Source organism: Microcebus murinus, chromosome 13, assembly GCF_040939455.1.
Source record: "Microcebus murinus isolate Inina chromosome 13, M.murinus_Inina_mat1.0, whole genome shotgun sequence".
NCBI classification, from domain to species: Eukaryota; Metazoa; Chordata; class Mammalia; order Primates; family Cheirogaleidae; genus Microcebus; species Microcebus murinus.
Window position 1 is genome coordinate 52,831,372 of NC_134116.1, and position 24,246 is coordinate 52,855,617.

A 24,246-nucleotide genomic window follows, 5' to 3' on the forward strand; every position below is an offset into this window, starting at 1 on the left:
GGCTGTTACTAGGAACCAAAATATAGTTCTCAAGAGAATAAGGCTGATGGGAGTTGTCCACTCTTCCCTCTCAAAGCAGTTTTGCAAATGAGGTACAGTCTAAAATCTTGACAGTGTTTGATGGAAATATTTTCAGTAGAATTTTTTGAGATTTAAAATTATAAAACTTAATTTAGGTAATGTTTGTTTTTGCTTTTGTTTTTATTTTTAATATAAGGATTTTATGACATTTATGCTGTTTCTACACTGGCTTGGTGGCCAGAAAAGAAGGCACAGAATTCTCCACCAGTTTGCAAATAATGCATTTTTCTGCTCCAGTGCACAAACAGCCTTTATTTAACTCAGCACCACATTTTCTAAGGTATGGGCACGAAATTGTTTGTCATGAAGCTGTAAAATGCCAAAAATTTTAAATGCTGAAGGAAAATGTCAATCAAGGCATTTTCCCATCTGCTGCTACTTCTGCAAGTGCTAATTTTATTTTTCCCAATTCCTGAAATTTGAGGTTTCTTAGCCTCATAAGGAAGTAAATTTGAAACTCGCTAAATGTCACATGAAAAGGTGTAAGCAAATGAAGGAATAGAAGGTGTGTTGTTCTCAAAGGACGCCAATAAAAAGAGGCAGAGGAGCATTGAGATAAAGGAAAAGCATTTTGTTAAGACTCAGACCTCTTGAAAAACACTACACAATGCAAGTAACCAGAGCTGGTACCACACATGCATTAAAGCATTTTTCATGTATTTGAAATATAATGGGAACACACATCTAGACCACTTAAAATACTTTTGAGAACCAACCAATGGTATGATATCTACATAGGCAGAAGCTGTATGTTATTGAAAAATCATGAAGAAGTTTCAGGTATTGGTACAAATGTAACTCTTGTGATTTAGCATGACTTTAATAAAAGCTTCTACAAGGACTTGCACATAACCATGAGTGACGGATGTATTTTTTTTTCTTTTTTGACCTTTCAGTTAGCTCCATCAGCTCACTCAAACACATTTTGAACAGATTATGTACTGTAGTACTTGGTAGACTATACATTAAACAAGAGACTTTGCTCTGAGGCACTGCTTCCCACACTCCATGGGGAAAAGGAAGCAGGAAAAAACAAAACTCATAGAGTTCGACAGCTACCGAGGCAACACTTGCCATTTACAATATAAGCCCAAATATTTTTGCAACACAACTATATATTAATTTAATAAAATACACAATATAGCTCTTATACACTCAACAATTTGGCTCATATGCACTGAATCTGCAATAAATCAATAAAAATATGTCATTTGATGTAAACACATTGAATCTTCTTACATTTGCACATTTAAATGGTCATGTGATTTGTATATGTCTAAGACATTTTCACTTTCCTGAGCTATTTTAGTGTCCACAGATGAATAAAACATATTAATCTTATTAATTTTCTTTGAATATTACAACTCAATGGTAACTATTTTTCAGAACTTTTCTATGTCAAATTTAAAACATACTCATCATTATTTGTATCTTTTTGGACACTAAAATGCTAAGTAGGCATTTTAAATCTTTAAATTTTCTTCTCCTTTAATGAAGTGAATTAGTCTACGTGTGTGCTGAACAAAATGGACTATATCTTTTTACATTTAACTTGTATACAACATGAGGTGTCTTACAAATGAGCAAGGTTTTTTTTTTTTTTTTGCTTTTTTTTTTTTTTCGTTTTTGTTTTTGACTAATGATATGGAATGTTCTTTGTGTTTATATGTGTGTCAGGTAACTTTATACAGAAATGTTTACCACAAATATGTGTTAATGTTTGGTGTAGCTTGGACTACTGCAAGGTCTTTTCAGGACTTTCAGTAGAAGCCTGTGATGACTGCTAGAAATCCACCACAGATCACAAATATGACCCTGCTTGGTATGGGGTTTATAGGTAAACAGTTATGTCAGCATAAATCACGGAGGACAGTCTTAGAGTGATCAGAAATACTTCAATTCTCACACTGCATACCTTCCTAACAGATTGTCAAAAGGTAACACGCCTCCTCATTTTCCTTTTTCTTCTCTCCTTTTTCTTCTCCCTTTTTTTTCTTTTCTCTTTAAGCATCGATAATTGTCCTAATGTAAGTTTGTCCAAAACAAAACCATTGTTATCTCTGAAAAAGAAACAGCAGTGAAAAGAACATACTTGTGGGCACTTCAGATGTTCACTAAAAGCCTTAAAGCAGCATTGGTCTTTCTTCATCCCTGTAAAATGGGTTGTCACCAACAGGGATCATTTTTAAATCAACAGAAGAGACAAGAAGATGCCAATGCCTTTTTTTTTTTTTTTTCACTTTCTCACAGCCACAGGGTCATTTCCCCTGCAGTCTTGCAAAAGCTTATCAATTTCTCTCACAACTTCCTCTGCATCCACGGACTCTCTGCCCAGATCCCTGTTGGGGTGGTCAAGCTGCTCCAGAACAGCTCCCATCTCACTGGAATCCCGGCTGCCTCTGGAATGCACATCCGCGAAGACCCTTGCCATCTGATCGGATGCCATGAAGGGAGGGTCTCTTGGTTGCTTACTGGGCGACAGATACTGAGTGTCAGTGGGCAAGTACTGATTGCTTGCTTCAGCCAGGGCTCCTGGTTTTGCTTCACAACCATCCAGGGAACCTTTCGTTGAGGTGCAAGGCTCGACGCATGCCTTGGTTGGGCTGCTTGATGCTGAGGGGACCTCTTGGAGGAGAGGGCTCAGGGCACGTTTGGCTTTTAAATAAGGTTTAACATTGGCAATGAGAATAGTGTGCTCTCGCTTGTCTTTTCCAAATGTACAAAAAGTCTTTTTCCCAGTGGGATTCACAGTTTCGTAAGTCTCAGTCTCAACATTAGCTTCAACTGTGGGTACAAAGAGATTTGTGCGGTAATCTGCGTTTTCAGCCTGATTGGCTGCAGGGAACTGTGGCATCCAACACCTGTCAGAATGACCAAGCACTCGGCATTCATCTGTGCAATTAACACACTCTTCTGGTTCTGCAGAACAAAAGAGAAAACAGCAAATCCAATCGTTAGGGTTTCCTTTAAATTTCTACAGAGGCTATGATCAGCTCTCAGTGGGCTTGCTTGACCTCTGGTCTCTTAATTAAAAAGGAAAAGAAAACAATAATTAAAACATTTCAGAATGGTTGCATAAACCTGCTGGTTGAGACAATGGTCTAATTTAAGTCTATTCTCTAGGTATTAACGAATTCCCATAGCCTGGGAAGAAGTAAGACATGGCCATTGGAGAATCATTCTCAGTAGACTAGAGCATCACAGTAAACTAAACTCCTGGGGATATCAGTTAGTCTTTGTTCTGTATAACCCATCCTGGAGACAGTGAACCTCAAAAAAGATTATTGGGACTAATTTTTCAAATCAAATAACAGGACAAAAACTGGATTGCAAATTTCCCTAACAAGTTCTAAGCTGCTTTTTAAGAAAAATGTCTTATCCCTATTTTGTTTGTAATTGTTATGTTGGTGACAGTCATGAAATAAAAGGTTTCCTTTAAAAGCTTACTTTTCCTACCGAGAGCGGCAAATAGAATTTTCTATCAGAATGTATTATGAATAAGGTTGTCAAAAGTGGGTATTCCTATTTTATTAGCTTATGTGTATGGATCATATAATCAGTTTTCTTCACTTCAGCCTTTTGTTTTTGGTATAAGTGTGTGAAAATGGATTTACTCAACAGATATAGTTCAGGATGAATGACAAATCATGATTTCTTATTTTAAATAATAATGCGTTCTGTGAGAAATTTTACTGTTCCTCCTTTGCCAATAGACATATAGATAATCTAAGTAAAGCATTCTTTAATGATCTCTGTTTCAACATGAACATGCAAATATGAAAGAAAATTCCTTCATTATGATAATAGCTGCATAATTCCATTGACCCCAATATTTTAGGCCATAACTTTGAATTGCATCTTTTGAGTTGTTCTTTTCCTCTACTAGTGGTTGTTCCCCTTATGCTTAATGATCCTTTGTAAATTAGGAACTTTTACTTTCAGAAGAGGATATTTACAATTTACCTCTATGTGATGGGAATAGAATTCCCTACACATTTCAGAGCCCTGGGGATTGCCTTTTAATTGATGCTAGATTATCCCTATTTCTAGTGTCCCATGCAAGGAAAAGAAGTCCACATGAAAGATATTCAAAATAAAAAGCTGCAAATTTAATAGCATTGACAAATTTGTATAGTTACTTTACAAAGTCATACATAAAACTGAATTTATATTTAAAATATGTAAATAATTCTTTATTAAAAACCCCACAACCTATTTTATCTTAAAAAATTTTAAGATAAAATAATTTCCTATGGGATTAAAATTGTTTTAAGGAGGAATCAAAATAGTGTCTTGATGGAACAAAAATACTGTGGTTTCATAGCATGTATCATTCACACTGGTGCGAAGTTAAAAAAATATTTAGGTATCTTGCTTCTATTTGCTTGCTTCTATTTTAATTTTGTCATTTTTAAAGAAATATTTTCTTATGAGTGAATTAAATAGTCACCATTAAGTTTATTATGTAATGTGGGAAAGAATGGTGAAAAGTAGTCTCAAACTGAACTATGCACCCACAGACTCAAATACTATCTACAAATTGAAAAGTTGGCACAAACATCAGCAGCAGAAGCTAGATATGTCACATCTTCTAGGAAATCTCTATTTATGTATTTAAATTAGAGCCAAGATTAAAAAAAAACAAAAGGATGTCAGAAAAGTTCATTGTCAGGTATTTATTTTCTTTATGTACTCTAAATGGGAATCGTAAATATTACCTCTATCCATATCTGTCAGTAAGTGTTAGAAAACATAACATCATTTCATTCAAAAAGTTTTATCTTTCAAAAAGTAGAAAACTTTACAATCTATCTTACTTGGTAACACTCTTGCATCTTTTAGAGCTATGATTTTTTTTTAAAATTCATTTACAACTCATGCACACTCTATAAAATATGCTAACATAGTTTTATATTCTGATATTGACTGGCCTTCCATTTAAGCTATTTGGATAGCCAACATTGAATGAATTCAATATGAATTTGAGAGCGAGAAAGAGACAGAATAATGCAGATGTATGAAAGTGTAAATCGACCTTGAATCTGAAACCACCAACATAAAATGATTGTTTGCACTTCACTGCTCAAAATCTGCAGCATTTTACTTGACTCTTTTATGTCACATCCTGGGGAGCAAATTTTGAGTATTGATTATGATACATTATAAGCAGTTCACCTTGTGATTAGACTGTAATTTTGACAGCAGCAGTTCATAGACAGTGAAGAAAATCGAATGGACACTCTTGCATAAGCAGCAGAAACCATGAGCACAAAGGGAACTACAACCGCCAAGGGTCAAGTTAGAATGTATGAGAGGGGAATCATTTCTAAAGAAACATAAATAGATGAATAGGTAGGTACCAAAAAGAGATATAAGTAATATACAACAAATGACTAGCTAGTCACAAAGAATTAGACAAAAGGGAGGGGGCAGGGAGGAAGAAAGAAGAGAGGGAAGGAATAAAGCAAAATGAAGGGAGAGAGGAACAAGGGAGGGAGGGAGGGAAAGAGGGAGGAGAGATGAAGGGGGAATGGAATATGGATGGACAGAGAGGGAAGGCTGCCTCAGAAACAGGGGATTAAGACAAGAGGAATTGTATTGGGAGGATTTCTGGCATGTATACCTTCTATTACGTATTTTAAAATACCCTCAATAAAAAAATACCCTCAATAAGCTAAATGTGTATAATAAAGAATAAGAGTGTGGAGTGTTTTCTTAAGCCCTACAGCTATAAAGGTAGATAATCAAACTGCTTTCTCTGTACCTTAGGGAGAATGGATCCCAGAATAGATATATTGAATTATAAACTAGAGAAATGACAAAAGAAGTAAATTACCTAGACAGCCACTATGTGCATAGATTCAATATTTATATGAGAAAACAGGGTTAGAGATCCTAGACAGAAGAAATCAAAACAAAACTAATTGATCCAATATTCACTTTTTTCTTCAGGTGCAATCTGGGATTTCCAAGAGATTATTTACTTTTATTTTCATCCTTTCCCTCAATACATGATCACCGTTTCCAAGAAATATGGCATAATCTAAATAGTATGCAGATGAGAGAAACCGAGAGACAAACTTGTTTATATTGCAAAAATAAAACAATTCTGAAGTCCAACAGATGGAACTCTGGGCAGTTCTGCCTACAGGGAAAGTTTACAGTGTCTAATCTTTTAAATATATGATTCTCTGAAGTATCATGTGACAATCAAATAGCGTTAAACACTTGTTTAGTATTAAAAATCATTTTCTATACTTCCATAGCTACATCTATAAATATTACACATGCTCTCGAAGGGAAGTATCTAACACAATAACCTTAATTAGTTTGATTTTGCATCTTAATTTATGATACTTTAGAAAACATATAAAGTAACTCAAATGACTACAGTACTTGCAGTTTATGGTGCACATAAACCACATGCGTACACACACACACATTGCGTATAGACCTTTATTTGTATGCTTGTAATAAAACTGAGCTCTCTCCAGGACACAATCTAAAAATTTATTTTAAAAAAATCTCAAATTCATAACCAAAGCATTCCTGAACATTATTAGCAATTGCCATAAGGAAAATACAGGCGAATAACAGGGAAGTTCAGTCTTCATAATATAAGGGATAATATAAGTAAGACAACATTTTATTATTGTTAATAAAATGACAATAGTTTATATATTAGTTTATATACTAACAAAATTTATATGTAAATGTACATATATATATATAACTCTTTTGAATGAAGAGCACCTACATAAAAATACCTTAAATCTGTATATTCATATTGCCTGATATATCTGAAAGCTCTCTTCTCTCTCCTTTCTTTCTCTCTCTTACCTAATCAGTTTAATAACTTAATTTTAAGGATATCAGGCAAGTGATCATTTTGTGCCAAAAAATACCTTCAAGGGAATTATGTCATTGTGAAATTATACTAAGAGGAAAAATATATTTAGATAAAACACAAAATTATCTGCTTTTAAATCATTGAGTTTTAGCAGTTTTCCACAAAGGTCACCATAATTTAATTTTTACAATGTGATTTTAATTTTTTAGTGTCACTTTATCATCAAGAATGCATAGGCATTTCAATGATAGGTGAAAGGTGCCAACAATTGCCATGTATAAGATTAAAATTTGAAATCTAATGTTATTTAAATCAGCAAGGATTAAAAAAGAGTAAGTGGGCCTCTATCAAACATAGTTACTTTGGAAAAAGTAGGGGAAATTCTTGTGTGTTATGACTTGTAGTGAACAGTGAAAAAAACATTTCCAAGAACAAGCCAAAACATTTCTTACTTCGGAGAGAATTTACCTCTTTATTCTATTCTGTCTTGCTCTCAGTCAGAAATTTATCACAAATCAGAATTTTCAACTTATTTTTGCTGTCTTCAAAGCTCTATACAATAATTCGTGCCCATTTAGGGAAATTTTTGAGAACATAAAAGGATTTCATCCCCTGAATTTCAAACTTAGCAGCTACCTTGAGAGGTCACATATTTGTGCATCTGAAAACATGCTTAAGTTTCCAGCGTGAGGGCTTCATATATGAATCCAATATCTACCTCTGATTTGTGTTTTTATAATGACAAAATAAATGTCCATGTCATAGAAGTTTGAAAATCATAGTCTGTAAACCAGGGCATCAATGAGGAAATTCTAAATTGCCGTGGCCATGGAAGTAGGATATTTAAGAGAGAGGTATCTGTGCTTTATGACTGTCTACAAAATGGTTTATTTCTGTTTTGTAAACAGATTTAAATAGGAATAGTGCTCTTCTATTACTGTGGTGCCTGGTACTGTTTCTAACAGCTTCTTAAAATTAGAGTTGTTTCCAAGTAGACAACTCTATAAATGGAAGTCCATTTTTTATTTGTTCTCATTATTCTTTTTTATTTCTAATTTACCTTCTTTCACCAACGCAAGCTTTCATAACACCAAATTAGCTGTCTGAAAAGCAGGGAGCAGGCACTCATCTCTATTTATGGCCTGTACAAGTGTTCTGTAGATTAATTCTACAGAATCTAAGTTAAGCGCCCATCACAAATTATTCATCTACCTGCAAACCATGACAAGCCATGACCTTTGACTGGCAGTTGATATGTAGTAGTCGTTTTCTACTGAGAGGTTTGAATGGTAGAATAGTAGTTTGCCTTTACTGTATTTCTTTCTTAAGTATGTACACACTATTACATACATGCATGTGTACACACTTCCCTATGATCATAACAAATTATAATTTATCCAAATATATTCTAACACATCAGAGAAAAACATCAATGCTAAAACAGAAATCTCATCGGAATACAGTCCAACAAACCTCTAATAAAATGGATTTTTCTTTCAGTAAGTTGACATAATTTGCAACATCCTATGAATTGACACTTTTCTAACATAAACAGTTTTTCCCTTTTTTAGCTACGTTGATTATTATTTACCTGTTTTCCTTTACCATCCTGTAAAATCCGTATACTTGTTATGATGATAGGGTGAGTCATTCCATATAAATGGTACCTTAACCATCTATATTCATACACATTATTTCCACTTATGACTTCTGTGTCCCATTTACTAGAATATTAGTTAAAAATAAACCTTCTGCTTTCACTGTATCTCACTATGAAAGGAGTATAAATTTCACTTGCAATAATATTTCTCGAGACAGTTCTGGAAAGTTAAATTGTCTCAGAACAATTTTTTCCTGTGTCAGCATATAAAAAGGTAAACTAATATTATAATTTTTCATATTTTTTCTACTGATAAGCTTAATTTTAGCAGCATTTTAGTAGGATTGTTTTATCCCTCGTGCAGGGAAGAACAAAGATGGGTTAGAAAAACATGAATTGGAGAATCAATGACTTTATTTAGCTAAATGATCTTTGTTCTATTGTATTGTATATCTTGTGTTTCTCACTTATGAACATGGATCTATGTTGTTTTACTAATCAAGTAACTAATACACAGATACTCAGATGTAGAATGTCTTTTGGTTCTTTTTCATTAATTTAAAAGGAAAATGTATCATGTTACAATATGCTCATTTCATGGAGATGCCTGTTTATATGTTGTCAATGATATAACAAAGAAACACTAGACTTAGGACTCTAGAAACCTAAATTATTTCCTAATAATTGGCCATAAAGAATACAAATTTTTAAGTACAATTCATATAATAAAAATACTATGAAAAATGTATACATTTTTAGGTGGATGGACTGCCAAACTGACTTCCAGATTTCACTTTAGTTGTGAAATGTCATTCTATCTGCTTTTGATAGGCAGAGAGCACATTTTGAAGAGGAAGTTATTATAATACTATCAAATAGTCAAACCGTGGCAGCTTTGAAGTACCAATCCTCTAAGTGCACCTGCATCACACAATGCTTCTGAATGCATTGCTGTGACTGCATTCAGACACCAGAAACCACTGTTCTATATCATATTCAAGTGAATCCAATCACAGCTGGGTATTTGGAGCTGCTTGGAGCATTTGCACTTACTATTCAATGCACCTGCACACCTTCAGGGATGGTTTTAAGTGTTTGTGACCCTTTGGACATAGTAAAATGCCTTCCAGAGTGGAATTTTCTGGCATAAATATTGACAACACATAGATAGCGTCCTGAGATAAAGACAACTTAAAAGCAAATTGAAATGAAATTTATGCTAAGGAATAAATGCAAAACAGTTATAAGGACATTTGATACGGAAGCACTAGTGATACAAAACAATGAGAATCTAAACCATGCGTTGGAAATTTATGGCACAAATATAATTTGTGTCCTGTGGCGCACTGCTCTGAGATTAACATTTAAATTTCAGTTGTCCCCTCCCCCAGTCTCATTCTGTAGGCATAGCCATTACCTGGGGCAGCAGCAGATGCTTGGAAGTGAAGGCAGGGCTCAATATCGGCATCTCTTTCCTAACAGGTACCCTGAAGAGAATTGGCTCTGAATTTCAATACTATATACTACTGGAACAAGGTTTGTATTTTCTTTGAGAAAAGCACTCTGACAGAACCTCTCAAGGAAAAATAATACAACTCAATTGTCCCACCTCAATAAAGACACCTCAAATTCTGTGGGAGCATTAGATGTGTGTAGTTTAGCAGTTAAAGACATTGTTCTTAATAATTTATAGGGTAAAAATGCATTAAACAGCTACTTTGTGACCAAAGGTTTCAAAAAGAAGCATCTTGAATAAAATGTTGTAGAACAGGTGTTGTATCAGGTAGAGATTATTTGTAAAGGAACCTAGGTCTATCCACATTTTAAAATTCTCAAATTTGTAAAATAATATCTTCACAAACAAGTTTAAACTTTGATTGGAAACTAGGAAGTAGATTTGAAACCAGCATAGGGAAAATAATTCATGATCAATTACATTTTGAACTATGTCATATGAATGTCAGGCATTAGAAATACAGAGAAATGTGTAGGTTGTAATGTTGTGAAAGGCTTTATGCAATTGGTGCTTGATCTGTGATTCACAGGCTGATCAGGGTTTCAACAGATAGTGGAGAGCAGGGAGAGGGCGCTCCAGGTAAAGGGATCAGAAAGAGAAACAATCCTCAGTAAGAATGTACACTTCACAGGGCAGAAAGAAACTAGCTTTATAGGTCAAAGAACTTATTCTGCAATGCCAAAAATTGACATAATAATGTAGGGAAAATTGGCTATCATCTGAAAGGATGGAAACATTCTGAGTAAAAGAACAAATTATATGCAGCAGGCAATGGAGCACTGGTACAGGTATTTGAGCAGTTTATCACATGTTTCAAAAGATTCTTGAATTATTTGGGTGCTTGATTAGAAGGGTAATGGACAACATTTATAAAACTACAGAACTAGGGTGAACTATAGGGTAAATAGTATCCAAATCAGCATTATTTCTGGAAACAGATTTATCTAGAGCTTGGGCCCCAACCAGAATGTCTTCAACAAACACAGTAGGACCCAGCATGATTCATTGGCATAGTAATGCCAACCCCAAACTTGCCTTTCAGCTTGCATCTCATCCCATTCAGGGGTAGGGAACCTGTGGCCCCACAGCCACAATGGCCCTCCAGATCCCCAAGTGTAGCCCTTCAACTGAATCCAAACTTCACAGAACAAATACCTTTATTCTGTAAAATTTAGATTCAGTCAAAAGACTGCCCTCAAGGATGTGTGTTGATTAAACTAGTATTTTATATCACCAATATAAATCCTGAATTTTATAATTCTGCATTAGAAAAATATTTGTTTTTCCTATAACTACTTTATCTTTCTTCCCTTTTTCTCTAATTTCCTATTGTTATTATTATTAACCAACCATAAAATTCCATATGATCACGTATTTGAAATATTAAAGGATCCTTTTAGAAGATCAGAAGAGAGAGTCTGGAACAAAAGAGATCCTTTAGGTATTTAGGAGAGAGGTACAAGATAATTCAACAAAGCAAAGAGAATGACAACAAATGTTGAATCTCAGCAACCTTTCAAATTTGATACTCTATCTCAAGAAGAATAAATAATTAAATAGAATTTCTGAAAATATTTTCCCAAAAAAGCGTTTCTATTTTGGATGAAGATAATGTCATAATTTCCCATTGAATTACATATTCCAGCATTGCTCCCCAACTCCTGTGTGTGTGTGTGTGTGTGTGTGTGTGTGTCAGGGGGTTTTCTTTCTGTCTTTCTGTCTTTCTTTCTTTCTTTCTTTCTTTTTATTTTGGCATATTATGGGGGTACAGATTTTAAGGTTTCAATAAATGCCCTTTCCCCCCTCATTGAAGCCCTAATGTCCATTGAAAATCAAGGTACTAGAGTATACTCTTTGGTGTTCCATTCCTTGAATACACAGGACACACTTCCAAATTTGAACAAAAGGCTATAATTGATATAAAGGAAGATTAAATGTAAAAGTTTCAAATACTATGAATAATCTACAATGAATAACTATATTCCTTGCAAATTACTCATTTCAGTTCCATTCATTTGTGAGCCTGTACTGTCAGTTTTTAGAATCATCACAGGACTCAAATGAAGTTGTGCATAATAGCTCTCTATTGCTATGAGATACACATTGTTTACAGTAACATCAGGTATGTCTGTTAAATACTATATTTATATAAAAAATCCCAAGTTCTCTATTTACTATTGAAGATATCACTTTAAATGACGATATAAATAAATCCTGCCTTATATGCATTCCACTCAAACATGGAAGTCAGAATATTTTCCCCTTAAGGAATCTTTTAAACCAATGACACTGTTATTGAAATCAAAGCCTATATTTAAATGATTTCCCCTTATAATTTTAAATTATGGAAAACAGTGAGTATCTTGAAAACCTACACCTCAGCATCTACAGGTATCTTCCTTCTCTAGGTTTCTCCTTTTGTCCTTTCCTTTTCTTCTGCTGCATTGCTGTGTCAAATGAACTAGTTTTTCACTTTTGCTTTAAGTTAGCTGTTCTCTGTATCTTACATTCTCTCTGACAGCTATCATCAACATTTGCATTAATTAATAAGTCCTTGTAATTTTACAGTCTTGGAAGGGTTAATGCAGCTTTCAAAAGAACCTGATTTATATGCAGTGAGAAACCTATGCTCTGGCATGCAATAGTTAGCAAAAGCTGTTTGGTTTACAAGGACAAATTTAAAATTCTAGCAACTTAAATAATACTGTGAATTTCAGACCCAAGACTATTTAAGTATGCTACTATTCTTCATTTTTTTAGAGAGGATGTTTTTCTTATGCTTTTATTGCCTCTGTAAGCTAACTCCATCTCTGATAATGACACCATTTTTGATGACATGGATGAATACATCTAAGATTCAAGTCATCCTCCTCGCAAAGTGGTAATTCTGTAAGGAACATCAATGAAAACATGCCTATTAAGCCAAATTCTTTGTAAAAGCGAGGAAGATAGTCTTATTAGTGTTTTTCTCTGCCTGCTATCTGATTTCTATTGGGATATATACCTATTTACCAGTTTAAATCCCATTGTTCATCTTGTTTCTAGCAGTTCTTATTTTCAATTGCTAGAAATAAACAGAATCAGGTGTCATTTGCAGCATTCTCAGAAAATAGAGTTAATTCAGATGCAGCTAATCTTCTCCTGCTTATAATTTAGTAATCAACGCCTGCCAATAGGATGTGGGAGTCCCAGAAGATAGATTTCTTAAGAAAGATTTTAACATTTTAATGTTTTAATGACATCCTAAGCTCCAAAAGCTGTTTATTAAACTCACAGAACTCTACTCTAGAGATAAATCTAAAAAGTTTCAATTGTTACCTTAAATTAGATGGACACCTGCAAATGAACAGATGGGTGCCTTGTGCAGGTCAGAAATTTTAAAAGTATTTTTAGAGAAAGGTAATACAAAAGATTTAAACATTTTAAATGAGTGGTAAATATATATGAAACTATACTTCTCCATAAATGATTCCTGCAAAACTCACTTATATTAGAAAAATTTAAAAATAAACCAAAGCCAAATGTCTTCTATACATATGTGCTCAGGCGTGCATGGGTGTGCATACACATACACAAGCACAAATGATAATAAATATGTACTTTTAATAAAAATGCCTGTTATGAAATAATATCTTTCTGAGAGAACTCTTAAAATGGACAGTGTCCAAAGGTAACCTTATAATAAAGTACAGATTGTTTGAACCTAACCAGTTTGGTCTTGACCTTACTAAAACAAGTACCCCTACTACCAAGTTTCTGAAACCACCACTATTACTACTACTACTATTATTACAAATAGTTGAAAATATGTACAAAGAATAGGAAAAGAAAGATAACTAGCATTTCAAATAAAGGCCGTTTTTGGAATTACCTCTCTAAAACTACTCTGTTCTTATAACCTGTAAATGTGATATAAGTTTATTGGAAGCTGATGTTTTTATCCTGTATCATTGGGTCATCCCAAGAATGAAAATTCAAACAAAATCAATGCACTCAATATCCATGTTTTAGAGTAAATATACAGAAATGTCTCTTGTAATGGGTTTTACTGGCAATGACAAGCCATTTTTCTAGTAACAGCTTTGAGATGTTTTATAATCACTAAAACACATTGAAGCAATGAAGAAATAAATTGGTAAAAGAGGTCAGGAAACTCACATATTAAAAGAGGAGAAGTGGCCCTCTAGATTGTCCTGCTATATAATGAAACTGAGGATCAAAAAAGCTACTAGAGAAGGCCTTCTCTGAATAACAGTAAAGATAAAAATGTATCTTTAAAGAAAATGGTTCCATACATCATGCAGTCAAAAGTTATCTATAGTAGTCTTTTAAATACTTTATCTTGGAGAGTATTTTATGTGATTCAATTGATAATCAACCATACCTGGAGCAAAGACAGAGGACAAAATTGAAATGTATTCCCCAAGAGTAACAGTAACAGGGAAATAAAAATAAATATATAAGCAATTATTTTATTTTCAGACTATTATCAGAATATAATCTAAAAAGAAATTATTTATATCATAGGGAGAATCCATTAAGATAATCTCTCTTAAGTCAAACATGCTATATTTGAGTTTTTCCCTTTAAAAATATTTTGCTCAAGCTTAGTGAGAAGTGATTCCTTGTTTCTGCCAAAGCTAATTTCAATTAGCTGTTTAACAATTTTTATGGTCATTGCTGAAAAATGGATGTAATATAGACTATTCAGATTGGTGTTCAAAGCCCTTCATAATCTGGCCCAAATAAATTCTTTGGGCAATTTTATCATTAAAGAAAAAAAATAAACTTAACTCCTAACAAGTCAAATTTTTGTATTTGCTTTCATAGAAATTTGTTTATAATGTTTAGGAAAATATTAGCAATATTCTAACTGAACCCTAAAATTCCTTTAATAATTAATAAGTCAATTGGAGAATGTGGACACTTCTATGGAACACATAATTGGGATCACAAAGTTTCTGCTCAAAGGAGAGAGCAACTCGAATTTGAGTATTACTCTAACCTTGAATTTGTAGGAGAATTAATTTTTCAGGTCCAGATGAATTTATTCCCTGACCTAAAATTATCTGATTTTAAAATGCAAGGTCTACATAGAAATGGAATAAAATTTAACTTTTTGATTTGGTAAATTTCCAAGAAAATATTTATTTTATTTTAATGTTCATTTATTGAATGATAAAAATATTTATGATCATAAAAGAAACTTATTCAGCTATTTCTGGTTAAGAATTATTCCAAAATGGAAAAATTATTAGATTATCAGTCTTTGGCAAATAGAAATTTCCTGTCTAGGCTTCTTATTGAGTATAGTTGTCTTGATACTAAAAATAAATATATCTGTGCATAGTTTTTTTGTAAAATCACAACTATAAATGATGATTGTTAGAATAATATTTTATTCTAAGATATATAACCCATTGATCTATTTATTATTCATAAAACACAAGGATTATATCTAAATGAACCATCTATTTGGGAGATAATAGTGATTTAAACAAAAATAAAAACATGGTTTTTCTGATTACCTTATAACATATACACAAAATGATTATATTATATATAATAATTCTATCATAATAATAAAAGAAATACATATATGTAAAAATACAAAAAGGTTAAATTAATTAGGCCTCAATACTTGCATGCTAAATTGAAGAGTTTTATTATGTTAATAGAAAATATTTGCAAGCTTAACTACCTTGATTATCTTGATACTTTAAGTGAGAAAATGTAAGTTTTGAAATGACAAGATAACTTCAGATATGTCACATAAATACCACCAAGAAATGCAACTAAAAAGTAAGTATGCATATACTTATGCACGTACCCTTTGTATACATGATGGAAAAATACATTCCTGTACCAGATGGAAATGAATAGATGGGGCCTTGCCTAAAGGCAAAATTTCTGAGAACCATTTAGTGAATATGAGGCTTAATCTACCTAACAACAGCTTCTGGTTTTCCTGGTGCTCAATCACAACATCCAGCTAACTCAGTGTTTCATGTGGATAAATGACTATAGGTACACACAGATGTGTATGTGTGTACAAGCACCAGTGAGCAATCACATACATTTGAGCAGAAAATGGATGTCAGATCAAGGCAGAAATACATGTAAGAGTGCATGAAATAATGTCTAGAAATTTACTTTCTAAAATCTTTCTAAAATCTAAAATGACTTAAGGAATAAATTTTACCCTTGAATTTAATTTCTACAGAATAAAAAATAAAACTCATCTTCCCACCTAATTAAAATTTAATCAATGTGAAATCATAGCTATTTAAGGGTAACAAGGAAGATTTTATATATGTATATTGTGTGTGATCACATTTGTGTGTTTTCAGATTACCTACTTTATCACCCCCAAAATCAGAGACAAGTATAATTTTCCTAACTATTTAATATGACACTATCTGTTTAAGACCTTTGCATATATTTACTCTCCAATTTCCATTCATTTCCATATAAGAAAAAGGCAATCCTTCCTCTTTTTATGGCATGAGTAAAGCAGCACAAATAAATATAACAGTGATTCTCAGATTGCTGTAATGCACATGTTTATTTTTCAAGCACAGTAACAACCTGATATAATCATTTTGTCCAATAGCCTGTGCTTCTCTTATGCAGTGATTAAACTACTCAGAAACCAATCAAATCTCTCAAAAGCATTCAAGTGATTCAGAAACATGGACTATATGCATTCCAGACATGGATTAATATGGTATGGTAAGCTAAAATTTCACCTGAGATAGATACACTCTTTCTGTTTTTCACTTAATCGTCCAGTTATTGCGAACGTAAATGTGTTTTACCAGATTGTCTGAATCACATCTAGAGCATACTTAGAGATTTGAATATATTGGCATAATTTATTGAGTTCAGGGGACTTTAATATTGAGCTTCATCAGTTATTGTAATTTATATGAATTTAGTTCTGCCTTATCCTTAGAGAATTCTATGGGAGTAATATGTAAAGATTTTTTAAAGTAATGCATAAAGAAGCCTTTAATATATATTCATAAAATAACACTTAGCTAATATGATGCATAACTGACTATCCAAAAGGAAAGAATTCGGGCAACCCATTTCTCAAGTGAAACACAGTTCTTCTTCAGACCGTAACAGTGAAGCATCTTGCTTTATACCCACAACTTAAAAGAAAATAGTCAAGTTCCACTTTCCTGAAACAGCCCCATTTCCATTCCATCAATTTCTTATTTAGCATTTCCTACACTATCTCCAAAGTGAAATTAGTAAAAGTAGTAGACATTTTTATATGAAATAATCAAGAATTGGCCCACTTAAACTCACTTAACAATAATAAATATGAAAACTCCAATATAAATGTATATTTAGATTCTCATTTCATCCTTTAACACAACACTGTTTTTCCTGAAGTACTAATAACATCAATGCAGAAATAATAAATTACTTACTATGCTATTTTTGTTTAAAGAAATAAAGTTTACAAGGTCAGCCTGGAAAATGTATAGTTTTATGAATGCTATCATCTAACAAGTAAAATTCGGATCACAGAGAAGAAAGCTAGCAGATGAAGAAATTGCTCACCTGGAGGAAGCAGATCAACAGACTGAAGTCTACTTGTGATGGTGTGTAGGGTGAGGATAGCAAAGGAAAGCAAAGTCGGGAATGCTTGAAAAATAAAATATTTTTAGTTAACAAGTAGAAAAACCAAGTGGGAAAAAGGGCCAATTGAATTATGAATCCTCTCTATTGCATTTAAGTTTTATATTAAAATCCTTAAGGTTGAGCAATCCCTAAAAGATATGGTAATTAGTATTTCCAGAGACATAAGACATAGTCATACTGGAAGAAAATTACTTTGGGGAGGGGGGGTGATATTTAAGTTTGGATGAGATGAAAACAGTACAAAGTAACTATATGAATCTCTAGGTCAATTGGAACAATATTCTCATGATGGTGATGCATTAATTTAAATAAAATAAATAATGTTTCTATAATAATGTATAGAAGATGTAAACAAGCAGGCCACCAAAATTAAAGTCTCAAACTATTTGTTCTATAATATCCCTAGATATTATGGTTTTAATAAAAATGTTTACTGCATGTTAATATTAGTTACACAGTATACGTTATCTGGAACTCAAAACAACAGACTGTTTATAATTTAGCTCTTCATTCTTCTAATTTTTAAGAGTAAATTTTAGGAATTATTTATATATATATGTATATATTTCTACAGTAACTTCCATTTTTTTTTACCTGACATGAAATATTTATGTAATATAAAATTAAGGAAATGCAATGGTATATTTTCTTTTAGGTTTGCTTTTTATGGGCTCTAATTTAGGTATATTATGGACATGTATAATTGATCTACTTCTTAGACAACAAAAAAAGAGCATTTTGTTTTGCAATAATGTTATTGAAATGCACAGTAAACATGAGAAATCAATTGCTGCCCAAATGTCCTGCCAAAAAAATGCCTGTTGGTGAGCAAGAGTAACTTTATTTTTAAGATAGTCTCATTTTCTGAGTGTGAATCTTTATTCAACATCTGTTGTTTGCCCCTCCCCTGAAATGTAATTATGCAAGATTCCAATGTAAAACAGGTTGAGTAGTTAATAACAGGTAGCTCAAACATTTTTTCTCACTGTTGCCCTGGGAATATTTCTTTCATTTTTTTCCCCTTGGTTTTGTGTTTAATTTGTGTATGTTTCTCTCCTATTCTTAAAGTATACTCCCACAACAGATGGAAACACCTGGAAATAAGTCTGCTTCATGCACATGTTTAAATTAGCCTATTGTAATATTAAACACAGTAAAGAGAATACAGAATATACAGATTTGTTTAGGGGAAGAAAAAATGAGCTATAAATTACCTTGGTACTGTCTTCAGCTTAAAATTTTGAAAGGACATCAGTTCTTGCCAAAGACATTAAGAGGAAAAGTTTATAGTATATCACCTTCATTTATTCTCATTTTGTTACTAGACTCATTTGTCTTTTTTGTGTATGACACAATTTCCTTACATTTTCAATCCTACCAGCAACTGGACTTTTTTATATCCATCTACCGTTTTACTATGTAAAAGGCACTTTACATTCACTTGATAAGAATCCAAACTCATTAGTCAATACCTAATGTATTTTGGACATATATGAAAATGTCTTATATTTTTATATAATATCAACAGTCACATGAGTTAGAACTTCTTTAAATAAGAAAAATATATCTCCTCCAAGTTAGAGAAAAAATAGCTATAGGCTGTGCACTTGATTGGATATTGTCCTCCCCAAATTTATGTCAACACAGAACCTCAAAATATGGCCTTATTTGGAAATAGGGTCTTTGCACATGTAATTACATAAAATGAGATCATACTGGATTAGAGTTGGCCCTAAGCCAAAGACTAATGTCCTTGTAAGAAGAGAACAGAGACACAGAGATAGTCATGAAGACACAGAAGAAGTCATGAAGAATACCACGGGACCATAGACACAGAGACTGGAGTCTATGCCTAGTATTGCTGGCAACCATCAAAAGATAAGAAAGACAAGAAAAGGGGTCCTCCCCTAGTGCCATGAGAGAGAATGTGACCCTGCTGATACCTTGATTTTGGACTTCTAGCCTCCAGAACTCTGAGAAAATAAATTTCTGTTATTTTAAGTCACACAATCTGTAGTACTTCATTATAGCAATCCTAGAAAACCAGTTTTAATTTTGGTACTGTGAAGTGAAGTGTTACTGTAACAAATTTCTAAAAATGTGGAAGTGGCTTTGGAATTGTGTAAGGGGTAGAAGCTGAAAGAGCTTTGAGGTGCTTGATAGAAACAGTTCTTCTGGAAGATACTATTAGAAGAAATATGGACATTAAAGGTGATTCTTCTGAGGGCTCCGAAAGAAGCAAAGAAAGCCGTAGAGAAAGATTTATCATTTTAGACAAGATATATATGGTCATATCATCATGAACAGACTGCAGGTAAAAATCTGAACATTCTGGTAAGGTCTCAGGTGAAAACGTTATTGGACACTAGAGGAAAGGCAATCCTTGTTATAAAGTGGCAGAAAATGTGGCCAAATTGTGTTCTATTTACTGGGTAGAAAGTAGAACACATAAAGATGTACTTGGATATTTATCTGAAATTTACAAGTAAAGTGTGATATGTGTGGTATGGTTTCTCCTTGCTGCTTATAGTAAAATGAGCAAAGGAAATTGAGGAAATTAATTAAGAGGAAAGAGACTAATTGAAAGATCCTAAGCAAAAAGCAATAAGCAACGTGTTCAGAAAATTCTTAGCCACCAATCCAGATAGCATGTTCTGGAGCCAAGGGTGTGGCTAAACAACCATTTGCTAAAGAGATTAAGAGTGTGACTTATGGATCCAATTCATCATCTCAACAGAAGTCATGATTAGAGATGGAGTTATCCAGGAAGGATCTGTAGAGAACTATGTTAACTAATGGTGTGGATTCTCTTGACACCGAAGACCAACAAAGGTTTGGAGGATTTTATACTAGCAGAAGAACTGCCGACTTGGACTGAAAGGGATAGAAATGTGACAAAATGAAGGAAGAGTCATCAGAACAAGCATGGTCATGCTGAGGCCTTGATTTTGGACTTCTTGTCAACTGTGAGAGAATAAATTTCTGTTGTTTTAAGCCACCCAGTTAGCAGTATTTTGTTACAGTAGCCCTAGGAAAGTAACACAGGGTGCTGAAAAAGAAATTTCAAAATACAAAATATCTAAATAGCACAAAAATTAAAAATGCTGTTGAAAAATGTCAATGGGGCAAATTAAAAGTAGAGTCTGAAAAGGTAAAACAAGATTAAAATGGCAAAATTAAAATGTCTTTTATAGTATGATTCATAAATAATTTGGCAAAAGAAATAAATACATATGCCAGTAAAATTGATTCTAATGACTATAAGACTCAACTGAAATCACCCAAGAAACATATATGTAATTGCTCCAAATCATACTAAATACTTTGAAGTAAAATATTTCTATAAAATGTTTCCAAATTAATTGTTCTTTTTTTCTTATTTTCTAAGACTGCTGAGGCTTCTTTTTTCAGTTCATACTCTGGTTTGATTTTGATGTATAGTATATCACATATTTGGTACTATGTTCATGGGCAAATTTCCATAAAATTTCCATATATACTAGGTGGGTTGTTAAACAAAATGTGTAACAGAACAAGTGAAAAAACTGTGCACATATGTACACAGGTATTTGGATTTAATAATTAATAAAGTCTCATGTAAGGAAAATATATAACCTTATATTTGTGAATATAGCTTTATCCATATACATATTCTTAGTCATAAACTGAATATAGTTAATAGAGATAGATGATGCCAATAGATGGTACTCAGCATTATATCAAAGCATCTATGAATAACTTTCCTACATTTTTGGGAAATGACAACTTAAACATTAAAAATATTTCACATTTATACATTTATTGAGAGGCATTTGATAATGTTTTTCATGTAGATTCAACAAAGTAGAAATATATTTCCTTCAAGAAACATGATGCTAAATTTCACCAAAATATAATACATATTAATAATAGTTATATGCATTATTGCCAAAAACAGTTACTAAATTAATTTAGTACACATATATTGTGTTTCTTTTGGGTTTTATATCTAAATATAAACTAAAATATCTATATATTAAGTTACATTTTTTCTGTAAGACATTTTACTTCATGAAAGAAAATAAATGTAGTGGGAAGGGAAAAGACTATCAAATAACTTAAAAACAAATTGAGTCAAATCCCACAACTGATCTGCTGTGGACTGATTTTAAAAACGCTATATTATTTTATTTATATATGTATCACAAACACACACATACACACACACACATACATAAAGTATTCACAAGTCCTTAGCAAATACAAAGCCTAAGGAATCAATCCATCCATGTTATACACTATACCTCAAAGTGATAAAACTTAATGGTGTGTAAAATCTGACAACAGTATCTTACACACAAATGCAAGAAAATATCTCGTATTGTTTTTTGATATTGTTCACAGTAGAATGTTTCCGTAATGTTATTTCAGTTTTTTAAATGAAAAATCAATGCATGTTTTATTGTAGCATAGCAAATTACCCCCTGTCACTTTGTTTCAAATAATGCCTTCCAATTACTGTGCCCACATCTTAGGTTTCAGTGGTTTTTTGGATAGGGATTTGAGTCACCAAGCTAGGCTTTACAATAGGGAAGAGCTATTAAATTAAAATTATTCCTAATATTAATCTATCAATCATTATGATGACCCAGAAATATAATGCAAAATTAGATTAAGAAAAAAAACAGTTTATATTATCAGAACTACAATGAAAGGGAAACATGCTCGATAGATTTTTGGTTTTCTACAAAATTTCTGCTGCCTACTAGACTGCCTCAGCAAGCAGATTTTGTTATCTGTAATGCCTACCAAAAAGTCATGAAGACATAATAAGCCATGTAATCATCATTATCCTTGACAATGGCTACAAAGAAGAGAGAAATCATTTAAACCATTTCACTTTGATGTCAAAACAAAATGGCACACTGACAGGTACAGGCTGAGTTGTGATTAAATTTCAGAGACTACAAACCTATATAGCTGAATTCTCATTCATTTTATTCTTGAAATCAGAAGACAGGTATCTAAGAGTATAAAAATACCAAACCAAGTCAGAAATAAATCTGAACTGAAAATTTCTCTGTGACTTTCTCTAACTCAACAACAATAGCAATGACAGTAAAAAGAAAAGGATAAGTCAAAATTCTTATTATGACAAAAAGCAAACATTACTCGTGGGTTATGCAATCAAAAATATTGAGCTTTTATGTTTTTCTGCAATTACAAATGAGTTACTTTCTAAAAGTTTATTTATTTTTCTGACTTCTGAAATTCAAATTGAAATTTTGCTACGTTAAAGTCACAGTTTAATAGAACCTTAGTTTAGTTTTAAAAAATACTAAATTTATAGGGTGGCTGAACTACAGGACTAAGTACAATTCTAAGAATACCAGCTCTGAGCATTAGAAATTCACTCAGTGATATTGACATGTGTAATACTCAATTATTAGCTATATTCAGCATGCTGTGCAATTGATCTCAAAGGAAAAAAAAAGAGAGAGAAAAAGGAATACTATCTCAGGCTACTTAACTTGAAGTTCTAGCAATTAATTTGAAGCCTTTGAAAAGAAGTATAAAACATAATAGGAAGTGCAGGAGGAAAAGAGCTAGTTCCCCAATTCCCAGACATAGACGTGGTTTTATGAAAATGAATGAAATAAGAGTTTGTTTTACTCTAGTTTCCTTTCTTATCCCTTCTTTATCTTTCTTTCATTTACCACTTTCTCTCATCCCTAAGTTTATCAGACTTTATTTATTATTCCAATTAAGAAATATCACCTTGGCTTATTTACTGCCCATAGAAGTTTCCTGTGTTCCCCAAATTACTTATAGACTTTTCTTACTTTAAGAAAACGATTTTTAATGCCAAGCAGTTCATAGTTGGTATATGTTGGACTCAAAGGAAGCTGATTAAATTATATCCAAAGTCCTGTGACTTAAAAAAATCTGTAACACTTTAGAATTTTAGAGAAAAAGAAGGTACCCTTTGTGTACTTTTTAACTCACTTGTTGACAAAAAGACAATATGTCTTTTTAAAAAAAGAAGAAGCATTTTCAAAAACCAAGAAACTCTCTCACTTGTGAAATTTTAATAAGAGTAATCTGGTGGTATAATAATGAGAACAAGGCGGAATACACGTGCACATGTTCACATGCAATGCACCCCATGCCCCCCCACACACACACACTTATACTTTTGCAGAGAGATAGGCACAAAAGCCAGAGTACATGGGAGCCTGCCAACATCCCTAACCGTGCCTGCTTCTGATAACTATTTTCTTCTTCCCACTTTTTGAACTCACCACCAGCAGCAAGGGTTCAGAATGCAGCAAAGACAAGAGCAGAGAAGTGCTCTTCTCCTGTGGGTCCATGTGCATCATTTAGAAGACAGTCTACGTGGGTCATTTATAGGTCAGAGAATGCCTGTCTTGCCACGCGCGGCTGTGTATTATACCGCTGAGCTCTTCAGTACTTGGAAAGCACAAGAGAGGCAATGAGAGAGAGTATTATCCCTTGACTCTAACTACCTGCTCTGTTTGAGCAGCTGAAAATTTCAACCTAGAG

The 24,246-nt window shown here is 32.9% G+C and overlaps 1 protein-coding gene across 2 annotated transcripts in view; it reads right to left on the reverse strand.

The window, feature by feature from the left end:
• Positions 1 to 1,161: 1,161 nt before the first annotated feature.
• PCDH17 (protocadherin 17) overlaps positions 1,162 to 24,246 on the reverse strand; it is a 94,087-nt gene continuing 71,002 nt past the window's right edge. For both annotated transcript variants that reach the window (XM_076009406.1, XM_012749794.2), the window contains exon 4: positions 1,162 to 3,000. In XM_076009406.1, the coding sequence (XP_075865521.1) occupies positions 2,318 to 3,000 (683 nt within the window). In that variant the 3' untranslated portion in view covers positions 1,162 to 2,317. The remainder of the gene's footprint in view (positions 3,001 to 24,246) is intronic.